Source organism: Antechinus flavipes, chromosome 6, assembly GCF_016432865.1.
Source record: "Antechinus flavipes isolate AdamAnt ecotype Samford, QLD, Australia chromosome 6, AdamAnt_v2, whole genome shotgun sequence".
NCBI lineage: Eukaryota > Metazoa > Chordata > Mammalia > Dasyuromorphia > Dasyuridae > Antechinus > Antechinus flavipes.
The window spans coordinates 230,682,943-230,703,353 of NC_067403.1; the positions used below are offsets into that span (position 1 = coordinate 230,682,943).

Consider the following 20,411-nt stretch of genomic DNA (forward strand, 5'->3'; position numbering starts at 1 on the left):
GTAAATTGGAAAGAAATAGAGGGATAGAAGATTCTGGATGAGGAGGGAGCCCAAGAATAGAGAATGGAGAAGAACAGAATAAAGCAACATGGCGTCCAATGGTTGGGTTGGATTGGACTAGATGGGGATAAGTCCAGGAGAGTTGCACTCTGGCTCTGGAAGGTTTCCCGTGTCAATGAGGCTTTTTGCCTTCTCACCTTTCTCTCTGGTCCCCTCTCTTCTTCAGGGGCAGGAGCTGACTATCCGCCAAATTGCCCTGCTCGGCTTTCGGGACCTCGTTCTCCTAAAAATCAAGCTGGAGGAGATGCTTCCTGTGGGGCAGACCAAAGTCCCGGCATCCATCGTCCAGATGCTGCTCATTCTGCAGGTGAGTCTGGGTGCGTGATCTGGGTTGGCGAAGGGGGCAGGGCGGCCCTCTTGGACCGCCTGCTAGGTCAAGGTCGCTTTAACCTTTCCATGTTCTCATTCAGGGAGATGAGTTTGGGGGGGGGTGGTGGGAGGGGAGCTGAAGATGCCTTCCAGCTCAGGAATTCTGGGATTCCCCTCTCATTGTTGGGCATGGGACCCAGCACCAGGACATAATTAGTGTTGTTTGGGGGCTTTTTTAACCAGTCCATTAAATCTGTTATTCCACCCAGTTAAGCACTTTCTCTTAGTCTAATAAATGTTCATTATGCACCTGTTGGGTTCAGAAAACACTAGTTTGTGGAGTGCTGAAAAAGGACGACACAATCCCTGCCTCAGTGTGGGCAACTTGTCCCTTTATTGGATTCACCTTCAAGTGGTCAGAGACTCCCGGATCTCAGGATGGAAGGGTTCCGGGAGGTCCTTGAATCCAACTCCTACCCCCATTTTACAGAAGAGAAAACTGAGACAAATGGAGGTAAAATGAGGTGCTCAGGGTCACACAGCTTAGTGTCTGAGGAAGGGCTCCCTGAGTACTCTCCCCTCTGGGCTATTTGGTCTTCCTAAGACCCTCCCCAGGGAGAAGACAGGAGGATCAGACTTCTTTACTCCCCATCCCCTATCATATTAAAGATGGAAAGACAGGACATTCTTTGGCAGGGGAAGGGAGATTAAGTCCTGAGACAAGAAGGTTCCGGGATTGGGCCCAGAGCGCGGTGGGCCTCCCCAAGGGGTGTCAGATCGGGGGCAGACTCCTGGGACTCTGTCTCTCTCTGTGTTGTCTGTCTCTCTTTCAGTGTACATATCTAACCTAAACAGACAAAACAATTTATAGAAAATAAAAACAACTCACACAATATGTAGATATTTTAAAAATATTTTGATGATTTGAAAGAAAGTTCCTTTGATAAAAATCAATGCATTTGAAATAGTTAATCCACTAAACTCTCACCTTGATACTAAAATGAATAGTAAGATTACAAGATAAAAAATTTCAGAACAAATAACACTACAACTATAAAACAATGGATTTTTCAAAAATTCTCTGTCCCTCTGTGTCTCTGTCTCTCTTTTCTCACCATCTCTCTCTGTCTCTGTCTCTGTCTCTCTCTTTCTGTGTCTGACTTTATATAACCCAACTGGGGTTTTCTTGGCACAGATACTACAGTGATTTGCCATTTCCTTCCCCAACTCATTTTACAGATAAGGAAACTGAGGCAAACAGGATGAAATGACTTGCCTGGGGTCCCACAGATAGAAGTGTCTAAGGCTTAAGTGTCTTGGGCTTTCTGACTTCTCTCATTCATTCAATAAACATTAAGTACCTACTGTGTGCCAAACATTGCGCTTTACTTAGTTGCGTCCCCCTGTGCAAGTGACTAAAACTTTTACAATCTGTTTCTTCATTTGTAAAATCTATCAAGTTCTTACTATATGTCACTCACTGTAGATACATAAATTCAATTAATTAAAAAAAAGACATCCCTGCCCTTGAGGATCTCATAATTTAAAGGGGATGACAGCAGCCTCTCCCTCTCAAGGTTGTTGTGGGAATTGAATGAGGTAGCATACTTAAAGCACTTTGTAAGCCTTAAAGTGCTATATAAATGCTAGTTATTGGTATTAATATTTCTATAGTAATATTTGTATGGCACTGTGTGCCAGATTCTATGCTCAGTACTTTACTATATATTTATCTATAAAAATATTTTTCACATGTATATATGCCTATATTTATTTATATGAATATTATCATAATTATTATTTATTATCACCATTATTATTATTCTCATTATTGCTATTACACCGAATTCCCCCTGAGCTTACAGCCCACCAGAGCCCTTTCTGAGAAGCTCTCCTCCTGGTCTGTCCCAGCGGATGCTTGGACATAGCAGGTCTCCGAGGGCCTGGCCCGCACTAAAGTCGCCTTCCAGCCTGGCTGTGGCCCCCTGGGGAGAGGCCCGAGCCCGAGCACTGGGTGGTCCGTGACCGGTGGCCTGTTCCCGGCAGCTAGGACGGACACACTCTGAGGTGTTTCCAAGAACCGCTGCCGTTGGAGGGGCAGCCCCCACCCGGTGCTGTGGCCGGGCAGGGGCAGCCCCTTCCGGCCCGCTGACACTTTCTCAAGCAGGGAAAGGGCCCCCCTGCCAGCCTCAGTTCTCAGATCTCTACTTTCCTATCATTTATCATCTTCCATGAGGTTTCTGTGCAGGGTGGGGGTGATTGTAGCCGCTGTTGAAAGGGGGGGAAGGCACTTTAGAAATAACAAAGGCAGTAAAAGTGACTGAAAGCGATTCCTGGGCCTGAAAACCAGAGAAGGCGGTTTTGTGGTTGAAACTGCTCTCCTGAGGGGCACCTGTGGGAGAGAAGGCCTCTCCCCTCCTCCACCCCATGGGTCCCTTGGGAGGTGACTCAGAGTGACAGAAAGTGGCCGAGGAGGATGTCTGGTTTGAGCAAGAACCCCTCCCCCATATCTCCAACATGGGGCCATCTAGTCTCTGATTGAAGACCTCCACAGATAGGAAACTCAGTCCATTCCAAGGAGCCCCTTCTGCTTAAGGGGAACCTTGATAATTAGCAAATGGTTTCCTCTGGGAAGCCCGAGTGGCTCTTTTTGCAACCTAGGGGCCTGGAGCCAGAGCAGGGCCCATCCCTCTTTGAAGCCATGGAGCTCCATATCCTTATTTGATCTCCTAGTTCCTCAGCCTCATGTTTAAAGAGAAGGAAACAGAACCAGAAGCTTGGCCAAGATTATTGTTACTATTGCTAAAATGGGATTATAGATTTAGCATTGGATTGGACCCTCAGTCTCATATTTAAAGAGAAGGAAACTGAGACCCAAAAGTTTGGCCAAAATTGTTATTACTACTAAAAAAAGGATTATAGATTTAATATTGGATGGGATCTTAGTGAGCTCCTAGTTCTTCAGCCTCATATTTAAAGAGAAGGAAACTGAGACCCAAAAGCTTGGCCAAAACTATTGTTACGATTACTAAAATGGGATTATAGATTTCATATTGGATGGGATTTTAGTAATCTCTCAGTTCCTCAACCTCACATTTAAAGAGAAGGAAAAGGGCCAAAAGCTTGGCCAAAGTCACACTGTTTGCAACCTCACCATCTTGGAGTTAGTGTCTCTCTTTCTGGAACTTTTCCACCCTATCCTGTATTTTCCTTTTTGCCCCTTGCTCTCTTTTCCTTCATTGACCTCGTCCCGTACTATTTGTCACTACCCTTATTTAGGAGCCGCACGATCTTGATTGGCCATTTTCCTGTCTTGGGTGACAATTCCTCATTTGTAAAACAAAGGGGTTGAACCTGCTGCCCATTAGCATCCTTCAGTCCTGTTATTTTCCCATGTGTCTTGTACCTACACATGTATGTAACATGTATGAATTCCAAACTTCCACCAACTTTAACAAGCACTATGAAGGAGAGGGTTGGCAGTGAGGTGAGCATTATGGACAGAACAGCCAAAGTTGAGATAGTATTTAATAGAGCCCCTCCGGGATTGCTATGTGATGAGAGGGAGCTGGTGCTCCCCTCCCCGGGCCACATCTGTACAAAGCCAGCGGCCGCCTGGCTGAGCTCTGACCCTTGTTGTTGCTTTTCAGAGCGTCCACGAGCCCACGGGCCCCAGTGAGAGCTACCTGCAGCTGGAGGAGCTGGTGAAACGGGTTGTGTCTCCCTTTCTGGGCACCGGCAGTGGGGAGCGAGCCTTCTCAAGCGCTGCTTGTACACTGGGTAAGGGGTGCAGCTCCCTGGCTGTGGGGACCCTGGGCCTCCCTCCTTGGGGGACAGATGGAGGTGGATGTGGGGGGTTGGTGCTGGGAGTGTCCCAGAGGTCTGATGGTTGGGGCCGTTCTGGTTTGGAGGGGAAGGTGGGGACGGATGCTGTGCTGGGAGCTGATCTGTCCCAGGTCTGGCTCAGACTTTCCCTCCTTCTTCCCGAGCTATGTATGTTCCCGGGCTTGAGGTTTTTTCCCAGACACCAGTGACAGAGCTATGGAGCTGTATGTCTTATTGGCAGCTTGGCCAGTGGCTTTGATCCTGTCGTTGCTCCGGGTTCTTGGGTTCTCTCTATTAAATACTATGATACTGTCTCAGCTTTGACTGTTCTGCCCCATAAAGCTCACCTCACTGCCAGCTTTCTCCTTCGTAGTGCTTGTTAAAGTTGGTGGAAGTTTGGAATTCTGCTTAGCCCCAGAGGATAAAACTAGGAGAAGGGGGAGCAGGTTCTTGAGAGGCAGATCTCAGTTCTACGTAGGGAAACACTTAGTGCTGCCCCAAAGTGGGCTTCCCCTCCATGGAATTCTTCTAGAAGGGGCTGGATCACCTGATGTCAGGGATGTAGTTAAAGGAGTTCCTGCTCAGGCCCCATCTGGCTCAGATGACTTCTGGGGAGACCCTGTGGCTGTCATTTAAAATGCTTACTGCAAGAAGGCATCCATTAGGCTTTGATAGACTGCTGAAGGAGTCCATGTCACAAAACAATGTGAAGGAGCCCTATTCTAAATGGCCTCTTGTCTTAGCTACACTCAGATGATGGAGAAATCCCTCCCTGTGCCCAGTCTACTAAAGCTATCCAGGTGTCGTGACCACTGCCCACCACGGACGTCTCTCTGGAAACCCAGAGAGCCTGACTGGACCAGCATTAACAAGCCCTTGGCCAGCCAAGGTTAGTGGTTGGTCCTGTCAACAAAGTGCCCGGGCTGGATTTAAAACCTTATAAACTCCCTTTAAAACCTGGCACCGAGCACTGGATTTGGAGTGTGAAGCTGGGGTTGGCATCCGGGTTTGTGGATTTTGTCAGGTCACCTCACTTTGGGGGGGACCCTCCATTTTCCTCTCTCCAGCTCTAAATTTGTGGATGCAACGAGAGGAGGTTTGAATATGAACATTGTACCAGGCTGTGACTAGGAAGTGGTGGAGCCTGTTTCCAGCAAGGAGGATGTTAGCCGTCCCTAGAACTGGGCTATCTATCTGAACCTCAAAGGGTCCTTCTGGGCCATTGAGTCTGACTCCTTCTTTTTTATAAAGGAGGACACCGGAGACTCGGAGAGATGAAATCACTTGCCTGAGGCTGCATAGATCATTAGGAATGGAGGTGGGATTTCGAATGGGCTTTCTCTGCTTCCAGGCCCATACTCAGAAGCCCCAGAGCAGTGGGCATGGATGGGTGGGCAGGGTGGCGAAGGGGAAAGCCGTCTCTGCCCAGGACGTTCTTGTCCTTTCTCAGGGCCTCTTTTATCACAGGTGGGCAGAACTGTCATTGTTCATGTTCCTCAGGAGACACCTCCTTGACCACAGATGGAAGGATGCTGGCCTGGGCTTCTTGGGGCAGTCCCAGCCAGCCGCTTCAAGAGAGTAACTTTTCTGTCTCTTTAAAATCCAGCCTGGACACTTTGTTGGCAGGACCAACCAACCGCTATGGTAGCTGGCCAAGGGCTTGTTATTACCGGTCCGGCCCGGCTGGGAAATGTGGGTTTCCAGAGAGACGTCTGTGGTGGGCAGTGGTCACGACACCTGTGTAGCTTTAATAGACTGGACACAGGCAGGGATTTCTCCATCATCTGAGTGTAGCTAAAGACAAGAGGCCATTTAACATTATTTTAGGGCATGGAATCCTTAAGTGGTCTATTGAAGCCTATAGATGTCTTCTTGCAGTAATTTTAAATGAATGGAATAAAATATACATAATTACAAAGGAAATTATTTTGAAATAGTTATCAATTTTTAAAATTGGCAAACAAAAAATTGCACGACACAAAACAGGAAAGCAAAGGTGGATAGATCTGAACATAATATATAATATTTATTATATAAATTTTCTCAAGATGGAAATGTATTGCTTTATATTTAAAATTCTCTTCTATATTCTGCTGTGTACATTGTATAGTTTTTGCCAGATCACTTCACTTTGGTGGGAGGCCCCCCGTTTTCCTCTCTCCAGCTCTAATTCTGTTATCCTGTGGTATAAACACTGATAATAACTCATTGTACAAGGCAGAGTGATTAGGAAATGCTGGAGCCTATTTCCATCCCTTGTAAGTGAAGGACTCAGAGAAGAGGATGTTAACAATCCTTAAAACTGGGCTTTCTGTCTAAAACTCAAAGGATCTTTATGGGCCATTGAGTCTGACCCCCTCCCCTTTTTTTTTGAGGTAATTGGGATTAAGTGACTTGCCCAGGGTCACACAGCTAGGAAGTGTATCTGAGGTCAAATTTCAACTCAAGTCCTTCTGACTTCATGGTTGGGACTCTATCCACTGCGCCACCTAGTTGCCCCGACCCCTTCTTTTTATAAAGGCAATACTGGCAGCTCAGAGAAATAGTATTTTTTTTCCTATTTTGTATTAAACATATATATATATATATATAAAGAGAGAGAGAGAGAGAGAGAGAGAGAGAGAGAGAGAGAGAGAGAGAGAGAGAGAGAAAGAGAGACAGAGAGAGAACTCATGGATTTGAGGTTAAGAAGCTCTAGCTTAGAAGGCAATGAAAAAATTCCTCTAGAAGGATGGAAGAGGAGGTAGCAAAGGGGGGATGATGTAAGCAACGTAAAAAGAAAACATTATATTAAAAATCTGTTTCATAAAAAAAAGAAGTAAATATAGTAAGGATGAAGAGCCTTCAGTGAAAAAAAGTACAATAACAACCACTTTACTAATTTTTACTAATTACTACTAATAATAATAATTAGCATTTAAATGATGCTTTGTGCTTTACAAAGCACTTGATAAATGTCTCTCATCAGATCTTGCAGCAGTCCTATAAGATAGATACTATTATGATCCCCATTTTCCAGCTGACAAAACAGAGGCAGATGGAGATTAAGTGCCTTCTAGTTAGTGACTGAGGCAGGATTACAACTCAGATTTTCCTGACTCCAAGACCAAAGCTCAATGACTACCCCAGCCAACAGCAGAGGTCCTCCTGACATTTGTTGTCATACTTTCCTTGTGGATGGGATCCCTGTATTTTGAGTACCATAGAAGATCAGAGGAAAGGACTTAATTCTCAAGAACCTCACTTTGAAGACTTGGTTCTGCTAAGTTCCAGATCCAAATCAATTTCCATTTCAGCAAAGGATGGCGATTGCACTGGCCAGCCTTGTGTAGTAGATCCAACTTGAGGCAAATCAGTAAAACCTTAGTGGGTCTCAGTTTCCCCATCTGTCAAATGTGGGGCCTGGAATAGGTAGCCTGCAAGATCTCTCAGGCTCTGTCTTTTTGGCCTGTGGAGGCCTTCCTCTTGCCAGTGGCTCAGGGCCCAGTTTGAAGTGAGACCTAAGGCTTCAAAGGGATTCAGTAAGCCCTGCTGGGCAGGGTGGCGACGTGGGTGTCCTCCGCCCTGGGGCAGCAGGGTAGAGAAGAAAGGAGGCCATTGACAAGCGGTGGGGCTCGAGAAAGCGTGCAGTCCAAGTCTCTTATTTTACAGAAGAGGAAATAGAGTCATGGAGAGAAGGAAATCGATGTGCCCAAACCCCACAGATTGTGAGTGATGGCGTCAGGAAAGCAGTCCAAAGTTAGTTCTTTCCATTTTAAAAATAGAAGAGAAAAAAACATTTCTCTGAGGCATCCTGAAATCTGTGAAACTCTGGCTGTCTCCGACCCACAAATCCGAGTGCCCCAAGCTCCATTTCTCCTTCACAAAAGCGCCATGGACCACTTGCCCTCCATTGTCTGTCCTGATGGCCGGCTGGGTAGTTTTCTTTTAGATAATAGCAGCTCCATCCAGATATGGTGACATTTTTTTACATGACAAGCAGCCTATTTGTCTCTACCTACCAGAAATCGTGACTGGAAAGGAATGCCCCACTATGGGATTGGGGAGAGGCCCGACAATGGCGGCATTGTCCCCAGCCCGGCCCTGCCGAGAGGAACCATTGAGGCTGGGAGATCAAAGGCCTGGGAACCGGGAGGCCCCCACAAAGGGAATGTGGAACCTATCCTCGGAGCCGGCCGAGCAGAGTGCTCCCTCTTCTCCGGGCCTTTCAAAGGCACTGGAATTTTGGCTCCAGTGTAGTGTAATTAATTCCCAAACTCAGCGGGGCATCTGGTGCGGGAGGGCTGCAGGGAGGCCCGTGGGAAAGGGGTGAGAAGTGGCCTGGAGGCAGGTAGGAGCGAGCAGAGATGGCAGCAGCCCACTCGGGCCGATGGCCGGGGGCCCGCGGGCCCTTCTGGGACGGATGCTTGTTCGGGGGGTGCTCGGCCCTGGTCTCTCCTGCAGCCCCGGTTTCCTTGTTCTTGTCGCAGAGAAGAGGAAGAAGGGGAGGGCAGAAATAGGTGCGATTCCAGTGGGAGCTCTGGTGTCCAGGTCTGGCTCAGGGCCTCCCTTCATTCCACCTCATCCACATGAGCTGGACTTTTATTTATAAAGGACCAAGAGATCCAGAAAGGCAGAGAGAAAAAAAAAAAAGAAAAAGAAAAGAAAGGAAGGAAGAAAAAGAAAAGAAAGAAAACAACAAAATTACCAGGTAGTATAGACCCAAATAACACATGGGAAAAATAGGAACCAACACCAAGATGATGGTGCCAGTGGCTGTGGCCCTCAGACTTAGTTACTTCAGCTTTAAGATGAGGCCATTGGTCCCTAAGGTCCCTTTCCATCTCTAAACCTATAATCTGATGGTGATAATAAAAGAAACAATAATTAATGACATTTATATAACATCTTTCCTCCATGAAATCGGACTGAACAGCAAAGTTTTAGCCTGCTGGACCAATCACTCACTTATATATTAAGTAATTGTTGGGATCCTGGGATCATAGGTCTAGAACTGGAAGGGACTTTAATGATTATTGAGTCCAGAAACAAGCCCAGATAGATTTAATTGGTAGCTAACATGTATATAGTGCCTACTGTGTGCCAGACCTGTAAAATTATTTCATTTAATCAATACAACAAACCTGGGAGGTAAGTGTCATTATTAGCCCTATTCTACAGATAAGCCCTCGTGTCTCCCCCTTTTCACAGAACAAACAAAAGCTAAGTGGCTTGACCAGGATCATACAGTTAATAGGTGTCTGAAACTGGGTTCAAACTCCAGAATTCTATCTCCCACACAGGATTCAAAGACCACCACCCCCCCACTCCCCCCAAAAATCCCTATCCTTAAGGAGCTTATGTTCTGTTAACAATATATATGTATTATTTTATGTATATACATAATACATATATATATAATTATATATTTAATTTCTAAATATTTTCTACACATTAGTATATTTATTTTTTTTTGCTAAGGCAATTGGGGTTAAGTGACTTGCCCAGGATCACACAGCTAGGAAGTATTAAGTGTCAGAAGTCAAATTTGAACCCACGTCCTCCTGACTTCCAGGCTCTATCCACTGTGCCACCTAGCTGCCCCGTATTAGTATATTTCTCGATGCTTCTCTCTACCCCTACTAATTACCTAGATATGTTTAGAAATTAAATATACACATATTTATATTAGAAATTAAGCCTATAAATCAAGTTAATTAGCAGGGGTAATCAGAAAACGCTTTATTGCCAAAGATGATTTGGAAGGAGCTTTGAAGCACATTAAGGATTCTTCTCAAAGAGAGACTATGGGTGTATTTTGGGTTCTGAGGGCCTGAATTTAAACCCAGATTGCCCCATACTACCAGTGTTGATTTGGGGCAATAACTAAATTTTTCCAGCTTTCTGACTTTTGATCTTTAATGTGGGAAGTGGGAAGAGGATGACTCAGTCATCTGTGATCCAGCCCTAAGTCTGGGATTCCACAGCTTGAAATGTGTCCTGTTCTCTCACACAGCAACCAGTGGAGATCATCCCCTCTCTAAGCAGGGGCCTGTAGCACCCCTCCACTGTTAAGTGCCCATAAGTAGATCAGAGATAGTCAATGTTACCCGAAAGGGGAGACAAAAACTTGGGTTACATTTGCCCGTAAGTAGATCAGAAACAGGCCAGTGTTACCTGAAAGGATCGGGAAGGTCTCTGACAGGGAAGAGACCAAATTTGGGTTATATTCACATTAGGCCTCTGGAAGAGAAGGAAGGGGGCTTGGTCCTGGCCCACTCCCTCCGGAGACAGTAGGCACAAAGCACTTGATGGGCTAAAATGCTGGGCTGTGCTCAAGATGAAATTTGATGATGCTACATGCAAATTTTAGGTTTAGGAAAAAAAAAAAGCAACCTCACAAGTGCAAGATGCAGAGATGTGGTTAGTCAGCAGCTGGCCTGAAGAAGAGCTGAGATGTTTTTTTTTTTTTTTTGTTTTTTGAACTTGCAAGCTCAGCATGAGTCAGTAGTGTGATAGGAGCTGGAAGCGTAGGCTGCCTCTGTGGCCGGCGGCATATCACAAGCTCAGAGACCTTGAGCTGGGAGATTTGTTAGAAGCCCTCATGTTTCCCTCCCCCTTTTCACAGGTGATGCTCCTAGGACCTAGCTATACACAGCCAGTAAGTGTCAGAGGCAGGATTCCTCAAAGCCAGGTTCTCCTGACCCCAAATCCTGAGCTCTATATACTAGGGAAAATGTGCTGGACTCTGCTCTGGTGTGGAGTATTGTGCTTGGTTCGAGGTGCCATGAGATAGGAGAACATTCATTCTTAAGCTGGAAGGTGTCCATAGCAGGGCAGCCAGGATGGTGAAGGGCCTGAGGACCCACTGATCAAAATCGTGGTGTTTTGCCTGAAATATTTCAAAGCCTGTCATATGGGGAAGAGTTTCAACTTCTTAGCTCCAGAGTGCAGGACAAGGATCATGGATGTTGAGAGAGATAAGATTTGAGTTTGACTTAAGGATAAACTGCCTTCCACTTGGGTCCAAAAGGGGATGGGCTGTCCCAGGAAGCCAGGGCAGCTGTTAGCCCTAGATAAGGGTCAGTAGAGTATTCTATGCACGAGACATGGAGTGTTGTGTTTAAAGTTCAGTGATTTGCTATTGATTAGAGAAATGCAAATTAAAACAACACTGATGGATATAACAGATTAGCTAATATAGAAAAGGAAAATGATAAATGTTGGAGAAGATGTGGAAAAATTAGAACACTACTGCATGGTTGGTGGAGTTGTGAACGGATCCACCTATTCTGGAAAGCAATTTGGAATTATGCCCAAAAGGCTATAAAACTGTAAATCCTTTGAACCAGCAATAATACTACAAAAGAGATCAGAGAATTAGGGAAAGGCTCCATATGGATCAAAATATTTACAGCAGCTGTTTTTTGTGATGATAAAGAATTGGAAATTGAAGAATGCCTATCAATTGGGGAATGGCTGAATAAGTTGTTGTATATGGAAGTAATGGACTATTATTTTCTTTTTTATAGCTTTTTATTTACAAGATATATGCATGGGTAATTTTTCATCACTGATCCTTGTAAAACCTTCTGTTCCAATTTTTCCCCTCCTTCCCCCCATCCCCTTCCCCAGATAGACCTATATATGTTAAAGTATATGTTAAATACAATACATGTATACATATCCTTACAGTTATTTTACTGCACAAGAGAAATCAGACTTAGAAATAAGGTAAAAATAACCTGAGAAGGAAATCAAAAATGCCAGTGGACAAAAACAGAGGGAACGGAAATGCTATGTTATAGTTCATACTCATTTCCCGGAGTTCTTTCACTGCATATATCTGGTTCTCTTCATTATTGAACAAATGGAACTAATTTCATTGTTGAAGAGAGCCACTTCCATCAGAATTGATCATCGTCTAGTATTATTGTTGAAGTATATAACGATCTCCTGGTCCTGCTCATTTCACTCAGCATCAGTTCATGTAAGTCTCTCCAGGCCTTTCTGAGATCATCCTGCTGGTCATTTCTTCTTGGAATATTATTTTCTTTAAAAAATGATGAACAAGCTGATTATAGAAAGGCCTGGAGAGATTTACATGAACTGATGCTGAGTGAAGCAAGCAAAACCAGGAATACATTGTACACAGCAACAGCAAGACTGTGCAATGATCAATTATGATAGACATAGCTCTTCTCAGCAATACAATGATCGATGGCAATTCTACGGGACTTGTGATGGAAAATTCCATATCCAGAGAAAGGACTATGGACTCTGAATGTAGATTGCAGTGTCCTATTTTCACTTATTTTTGTTTTGAGTTTTTTTTCCCTTCTCATGGTTTTTCCCCTTCTGATTCTTTCACAAAATGACTAATGTGGAAATATGTTTAATATGATTGTACATGTACAATCTCAATCAGATTTCTTGCTGTCTTGAGGAGGGGGGAAGAGAAGGGAGGAAGGAAAATCAGAAACTCAAAATCTTACAAAGATAAATGTCAAAACTATATGTGTAACTGAAAAAAAGTAAAATATTATTAAGAAAAAAATGTTCAGTGATTTGCTTGAAGTCACACAAGGAGTAAGCCTGTTAGGCAAGATTTGAATCCAAGTCTTTTTTGACGCTAGAATCAGTTTTTTATATTGTGAAAATGCATGTGCACATTTTCTGTCACAGTGGGAACAGGAGCTGAAAAATGGAGTTGGTGCAATTGGGTAGGAAACCTGCCTTCCCATGAGATGGATCCCAAGCTTCCAAGAGTAATGGGATCCTCAGCTCCTTGAAAGGCACTGTGCTGATATGAAAGGTTATTTGGGGTTTAGAAGGGTGGACTGGGGCCAGGACCACCCCCCACCATGGGACACCCAATGAGTAGTGGGAGGAACAGCAGATGAGATGGCAAGGATCTCACTGCCTCTGTCCACTGACTCACTGCCAATGGCTCTGGATTATACCAGCAGCTTACAGCCAATACTGTGGTTTTTCCATTGGAAAACAGAACACCAATGGCTGGTTTCTACAAAGGGCACACCACGGTGGGATTTCTCACCCAGAGCCTCTGCAGCATCCTAGTCAAATGAGGTATCCCAGAGAGTGGATCTAAAACTAGGGTAGAGTGTTCAGAGTCTTGCCTCAGGTCAGCAAATTTAGGGCGAACTAAATTTAGCCAACATAGATAACAGAAGGCTTGCTGAGATGAGTGCTTGCCTCTGATTCAAAGAATCCTAGATCTAGATAAAGCTAGAAAGTTCAGAGGCCATTTAATCCATTTTAGTGATGAGGAAACTGAGGTCCTCAGAGATTAAACATAGACTTGTCCATAGGTTGCCCACAGTCTCCATGGGGATAGCATTTGCCCCTTTCCAGACTGAGAGTGCAACTAGCCCTTGGCGTAGGATTTCTTAGTTCTTCGAGGGAGCGAGGGAGAAAGTCATTTATTGAGATCCTTGGTAAGTAAAGAGCTTTGTGAGCCACAGGGCGCTCTGAGAAATACTGATCTCCCGGGAAACTTCAGAGTGGCCAGAGAGAAGTGTATGCTGGAAAACTGAGAGGAGAGAAAAGGCTCCTTGATCAGAGTTAGATAGGTCTTCAGCGATGGCCAGGATGGAGAGAAGCTGCTGCTTTATGGTTTCCAGCTGCTGTTAGGCCATAGTGATGGAGGAAAGTCCCATGGAAGCCCAAGATCTAGGGCTGGGGAAGAATAGAGCTGTCTCCCTACCTTTGGAGGGCCTGACTTTAGAGCAGATCTCCCACAAAGCACTTTGGAAAAGCCTTTTCTTGGCTAATTTTTGATGGATACCTTCATTTTATACCCTAGTAATGATTCAGGGTCTTGCAACATTCATGTCTTACTGAGCTGAGATGGGGGCAGACGGAATTAGATTTAAAGTGGGGAAGTGGCTTTCACACAGATGGTAACAGAATGGACAAAGGCAATTCCAAAGCTGGGAATCACTTCTCTTTCATGAGCAGGTGCACTGGGTGGATCAGCGGCCCTGAAGTTAAGACCTTAATTCAAATCAAGCCTCAGATTCTAACTAGTTATATGACTCTGGGCAAGTCACTTAATCTGCCTCAGTTTCTCTTATATAAAATTGGAATAATAGTACCATTCTCCCAGGGTTTTTAAGAAAAACAAATGAGGTAATATTTATGAAGCATCTTTTATGTAATGGATGCTATATAAATGTTAGCTATTATTACTATTATAATCATTATATATAGATATTATATATGTGGTATTTGTATCTATATACATATATATATATATATACACACACACACACACATTGTATGTAAGTGTATATTCATGTATATATACATGGTGTGTGTCTATATACACTTACATATATACGTTTTTTTTCCCCCAGTAAGTTTATTTGTTTTCAATACACATAATTTTATGAATCATGTTGGGGAAGAAAAATCAGAGCAAAAGGGAAAAAACAGGAGAGAGATTAAAAAAAAAAAAGAAAACAGGAAAAAAGAAGTGAACATAGCATGAGTTGATTTACAGTCTCCTTAGTTCTTTTAATGGATGCAGATGACATTTTCTGTCCAAAGTCTATTGGGATTGCTTTGGACATATATACATTGTATATGTATGTATCTGTATTCATTTACATATATACATTTTGTATGTGTATCTACATATTATTTATATTATAAATGTGTGCACATGCACAAATTTACAGTGCACATGCATGTGTCTACATACATTATACACATTTACATATATAGTTTGTGCATCATTGCATGTGTGACTATATATATTTTCATATATACACTATATGTGTATTTATATGCATTTATACATATACACTACATGTGTCTATATACATTTACATGTATACTTTGTATTTGTACGTATTTACGTGTATACATTGCATATGTGTATACATAAGTTTGCATATATACTCTGTATACGTATGCCTCTCTATATATGTATATATTTGCATATAGGTTGTGTGTATATGTAAAATTTACACATGCACATTGTATATGCATGTATATATAATGTACATTTACATATATACATAATAGGTGTAGTCTTCTACATATAAATGTGCATATATACATTGTACTGTATCCATATATTATACACATATAGACATTACATATGTTTTATATATATAAATGTGTATATATATATACATTGTATATGGGTATCTATATGCATTTATACACATACTTTATATGGGTATATACACGTACACATATTGTGCATGTTTATATATAGACACACATTATGTGTGTCTATATACATGATATACATTTGCATATACACATTACAATGTGTATATATTACATACATATATATGGGTTATATACATTTACACACATACGTTGTGTATATAGACACACATATATACACGTCTGCACTTACAAATACACATTGTATGTGGGTATCTATATACTTAAATGTATACATTGTATATAAGTATCTATATACATTATTTATTTTTACATGTATACATTGTATGTGGGTATCTATATATACATGTATACATATATACAAATATCCATATATATTATTTATTCTTACATGTATACATTGTATGTGGGTATCTATATACTTAAATGTATACATTGTATATAAGTATCTATATACATTATTTATTTTTACATGTATACATTGTATGTGGGTATCTATATATACATGTATACATATATACAAGTGTCCATATATATTATTTCTTACATGTATACATTGTATGTGGGTATCTATATACTTAAATGTATACATTGTATATAAGTATCTATATACATTATTAATTTTTACATGTATACATTGTATGTAGGTATCTATATATACATGTATACATATATACAAGTATCCATATATATTATTTATTCTTACATGGATACATTGTATGTGGGTATCTATATACTTAAATGTATACATTGTATATAAGTATCTATATACATTATTTATTTTTACATGTATACATTGTATGTGGGTATCTATATATACATGTATACATATATACAAGTATCCATATATATTATTTATTCTTACATGTATACATTGTATGTGGGTATCTATATACTTAAATGTATACATTGTACATAAGTATCTATATACATTATTTATTCTTACATGTATACATTGTATGTGGGTATCTATATACTTAAATGTATACATTGTATACAAGTATCTATATACATTATTTATTCTTACATGTATACATTGTATGTGGGTATCTATATATACATGTATACATATATACAAGTATCCATATATATTATTTATTCTTACATGTATACATTGTATGTGGGTATCTATATACTTAAATGTATACATTGTACATAAGTATCTATATACATTATTTATTCTTACATGTATACATTGTATGTGGGTATCTATATATACATGTATACATTTATACAAGTATCCATATATATTATTTATTCTTACATGTATACATTGCATGTGGGTATCTATATACTTAAATGTATACATTGTATATAAGTATCTATATACATTATTTATTCTTACATGTATACATTGTATGTAGGTATCTATATATACATGTATACATTTATACAAGTATCCATATATATTATTTATTCTTACATGTATACATTGCATGTGGGTTTGCATTATGTTACACTTACACCAGATGCATTTCCACATGTATATATACATTTTAGATCATTACTCTGCACTGAGCCACGTTTCCTGCAGGCATGACAGTGATGGGATCATAGAGTGGACTCTGGATCCTCAGGTTCTCTCCTGGATTCCACATCCTTCGACATGGGGAGTTCTTTAGCTCAGCTGTGGTTCCCCAAACACTTATTAAGCACCTGCTGTGTGCCAGCACTCTACCAGACCCTAAAAACATATAGAGTTCCAGAGAGTGCACTGCTGCCCCCGGGGGAGCTTATGACCTTCTCCTTTCTCTCCCACAGCCCGGCGCCATTCCCGATCCCACCCCAAGGTGACCGTCCTGAACTACTCGCAGGCGGCCGGGAGCCCCCGACCTCTGCACGAGATGGCCTTGACCCCCCTGACGGAACAAGAGGGGGAGGCCTACCTGGAGAAGTGCGGCAGCATCCGGCGTCACACGGTGGCCAACGCCCACTCGGACATCCAGCTGCTCGCCATGGCCACCATGATGCACTCGGGCCTGGGGGAGGAGCCCGACCACGGGGACCAATGTCTGCTCCTGCCGCCCAGCTTCCCCCCACAGCGGCAGTGCTCCAGCGAGCCCAACATCGTGGACAGCCCCGAGGAGCTGGAGGAGGGGGCGGAGGGCGTTCAGGAGCACGGGGAGCTCAGCTGCACGTCTCTGGGCTGAGCTGCGACCCCAGGAGGAGAACCCCCGGGTGAGGATTTCCCAGCGGCCGGAGGTGACACCAAAAAGTCTGTCCTGCTAAGTAAGGAACGTGCCTTTAGCTTTATTACAGGGAAGATCTGGAAGCGCGCCCAGCGTACTCCGTCCTCCAGGCCGGGCCCTTCCGTTCCCTTTGGAGATGGGGCCTCCACAGACCCCTCTGAATCCCGTCCGGCCCGGTTCGGCGACTCCCCGAGCAGCCTCTTCCGCCAAGAATCCTGTGGTGCTGCCAGGTGGGCCGTTATTCCAGCACTCGGTGGTTCGCTTGGTCGAGGACATTTTCTTGGAGTGATTTTTCCCGTTGGGGGTTTTGAGGCAAAGGATGATGACAAATGTACAGAGGAGGAGGAATGAGAGAGCTTACTTAGCTCCTTCTCTGCTGTGAGAGTGAAAGATGGGAAGACCCTTCTCATTTCCCAAGATTCCCAGGGAACAATGGCATCTTGGGAAGGCTTTGAATTCGGAACATCTTAGTGTGTGTGTTTCACGTGTCAGGGGATCGTCCCCAAAGGTGGGACCGGATGGAATTGGTGGGGGTAGCATTTCAGACCCAGCCAAGCAGGGTGCTGTGACCCGGAAGGCTCTGGGGGACCCAAACAGTTCCTCCTTTGGAACCCTTGGCAAATGCAGAGAACATGCGTGTGCATGTGTGTATGTGGAAGAGAGAGAACCAAGGCCTTTACCTTCTTACTTCAGACACTGACCCCCTCCCCCCCCATTTTGAGTGAAAATGACTGCCTGACAACTGTTGGACTATTCCTGGAATTGACTTGAATTTTTAAACTTGCGTGTATTTGATTAAAAATAAAAAGCTGTTTTTGTTCTTGTTTGCGAAGGTTTGCACGTAGGATCTTGCACTTTTCATCTATTGTCTTCAAACTGGAAAGAATATACCTTCCCTTCCCCACAGCTAGGGGCTGAGTGAGTATTTTAGGGATGTTGAGGTTTCCTTGGTGACAGCTGGTGGACCACAGCTCTTGAAACTAAAGTGAGACCTGTATGGTGGTATAGTAGCTTAGGAGGCAGAATCCCCACCTCACATCATCCTGGCTTCTGAGATCTTGTGGACAGAAGGCTGGCTTGGGTGCAAGTCCCACCTTGGATACATCTCAGTCTTGTGATGATGGGCATTGACCTTTTCATTGGTAATTGTTCAAGACCCGTTGCCAATCTGCATCTAAAGAAATTTCTACCCTTAGAGTTTCCCTTCTAGGGCAGGGGGAGGTGTTGAGGAAATGGGATCCACCTTGCCTTGTGGAGTAAGATGATTTTTCCCTAAGTAAATGAGACAGATGAGGGAGAAACTCTGGTGGATCCCCAAACTTATTGGACTAGCGGACCAGCAATTGTTCCCCATTTAGAAGTGGACGCAACATTATTAATCTTATTATTTACATCATTAAATCCAAAGCTATTGGGTGACTATTAACTGCAAAGTCCAGCCAGCCTTCTCCCCTTTCTCTAAATGTATTCCACTGTCCAAAGCCCCTTCAGATGACCTGATCTTCCCTTACCAGTCAGTCTGTGGAAAACTTCCTCTTTCTCCAGAAATAATAGTGACAAAAGCAAATCCGACTCCCTGGGGAAGGTGTTTAGAACCACCAGCAGGGGAGAAAGCATCCCCTGAGCTTGAGGCCTAATACATCACCTCTGTCATCAGCTGATAGTATCTAGGAAATGCCGTAATTTATTTGCTTTCTCTGTTCGTTGTGTAACTTTGTTCAATAATTTGGAAAGTGTATTTGTCAAAATTTGCTCGATTTAAAATTGTGTTTTTAGTGACTCTTAGACTTTGAGCCAGGAAGAGATCTCAGGTCATCCAGCCCAGCCCCCTCATGTCAGTCTTTCTTTTCCTTCTGTCCTTCTGCAATGAAAAATAAGTTTTCTGAAAGACATCTTTGAGAACTCAAAGAAAAGTTGTTTTTTTCAAGTGAAATCTATGTCTATGTCTTGATTAAGCTCTATGAACTGAACAGTGCCCACTCAAAATTAGAAAAATAATAGGTTGTGCTTCTGTTAACACTTCCAGTTTTCAACATAATGACATGTTTATAATTAACTGATGGCTGCTGTCCTTCACACATCGAACAAAAATTGTTTGCATGCATCCTAGAATTGTGCTAAAATTTTCATTTTAATTATTGAGGCAAAAGATCTGTTAAAATATACACAAACATAGCAGTGATATTCGAATAATCCTTAATGAAAATTTTAAAAAGAAGCCATCAATTAAATGCATAAGCCATTAGGTTAAGTATGAAAGTGTTCATAAGGAAAACAGTCCATCAAATCCTGTTTGCTGATGGATATGAGCCAGTTGGAAGACTTTACCCTTGATCTGTACATGTATATGATTATATATAATAGATCTTTATATTATATAAAATTATATATGTGTCATTCTGTGTATATTAAAGATCGGTTCATGTTTTATAGATAGGTTAGCCTTCACAGTTGTAGCAAGAATGTCCTTACTGATACGGCTGTTATTTCCTCCATTGTGGAGTGAGGGACCACTCCCAGTGTATTTGCTAGGGTTTTCTTATTGTTGACAGCAGCCAACACAACTATAAAGTCCAGGCCCATGAGCCCAAAGTCTTTCAAGTTGTCTATTTGTTGTGTTTCCCAAATAGATTCAATAAATACCATTTTGTATTTTGATCCTGTTCCTGGCAACGTTATTTCATTGTTGTCTCTTGTCTCAAAGCACAGCAGGTTTGTTGGCATCCCGGCCACTCTGCCTTCATGTTCGTGGTTTTTCCTTTGGGGTCCCTCTTCCTGTTGCCCCTATTTCTAGGAGGGAACAAGCTCCCTCAGAAGTTTTTTTTCTACCATCCTAGACTAAGTACCATTTCCTAGGGAAGCATAGATTGTTCTTGGAGCTGGGGA

The 20,411-nt window shown here is 42.6% G+C and overlaps 1 protein-coding gene across 2 annotated transcripts in view; it reads left to right on the forward strand.

Annotated features, from left to right (window-relative positions):
* Window positions 1–20,183, forward strand: part of PRR5L (proline rich 5 like) — a 96,311-nt gene extending 76,128 nt beyond the window's left edge. For both annotated transcript variants that reach the window (XM_051964216.1, XM_051964218.1), the window contains exons 7-9: window positions 227–367; window positions 4,020–4,149; window positions 17,098–20,183. In XM_051964216.1, coding sequence (XP_051820176.1) covers window positions 227–367; window positions 4,020–4,149; window positions 17,098–17,486 — 660 coding nt within the window. In that variant the 3' untranslated portion in view covers window positions 17,487–20,183. The remainder of the gene's footprint in view (window positions 1–226; window positions 368–4,019; window positions 4,150–17,097) is intronic.
* The last annotated feature ends 228 nt before the right edge of the window (window positions 20,184–20,411 follow it).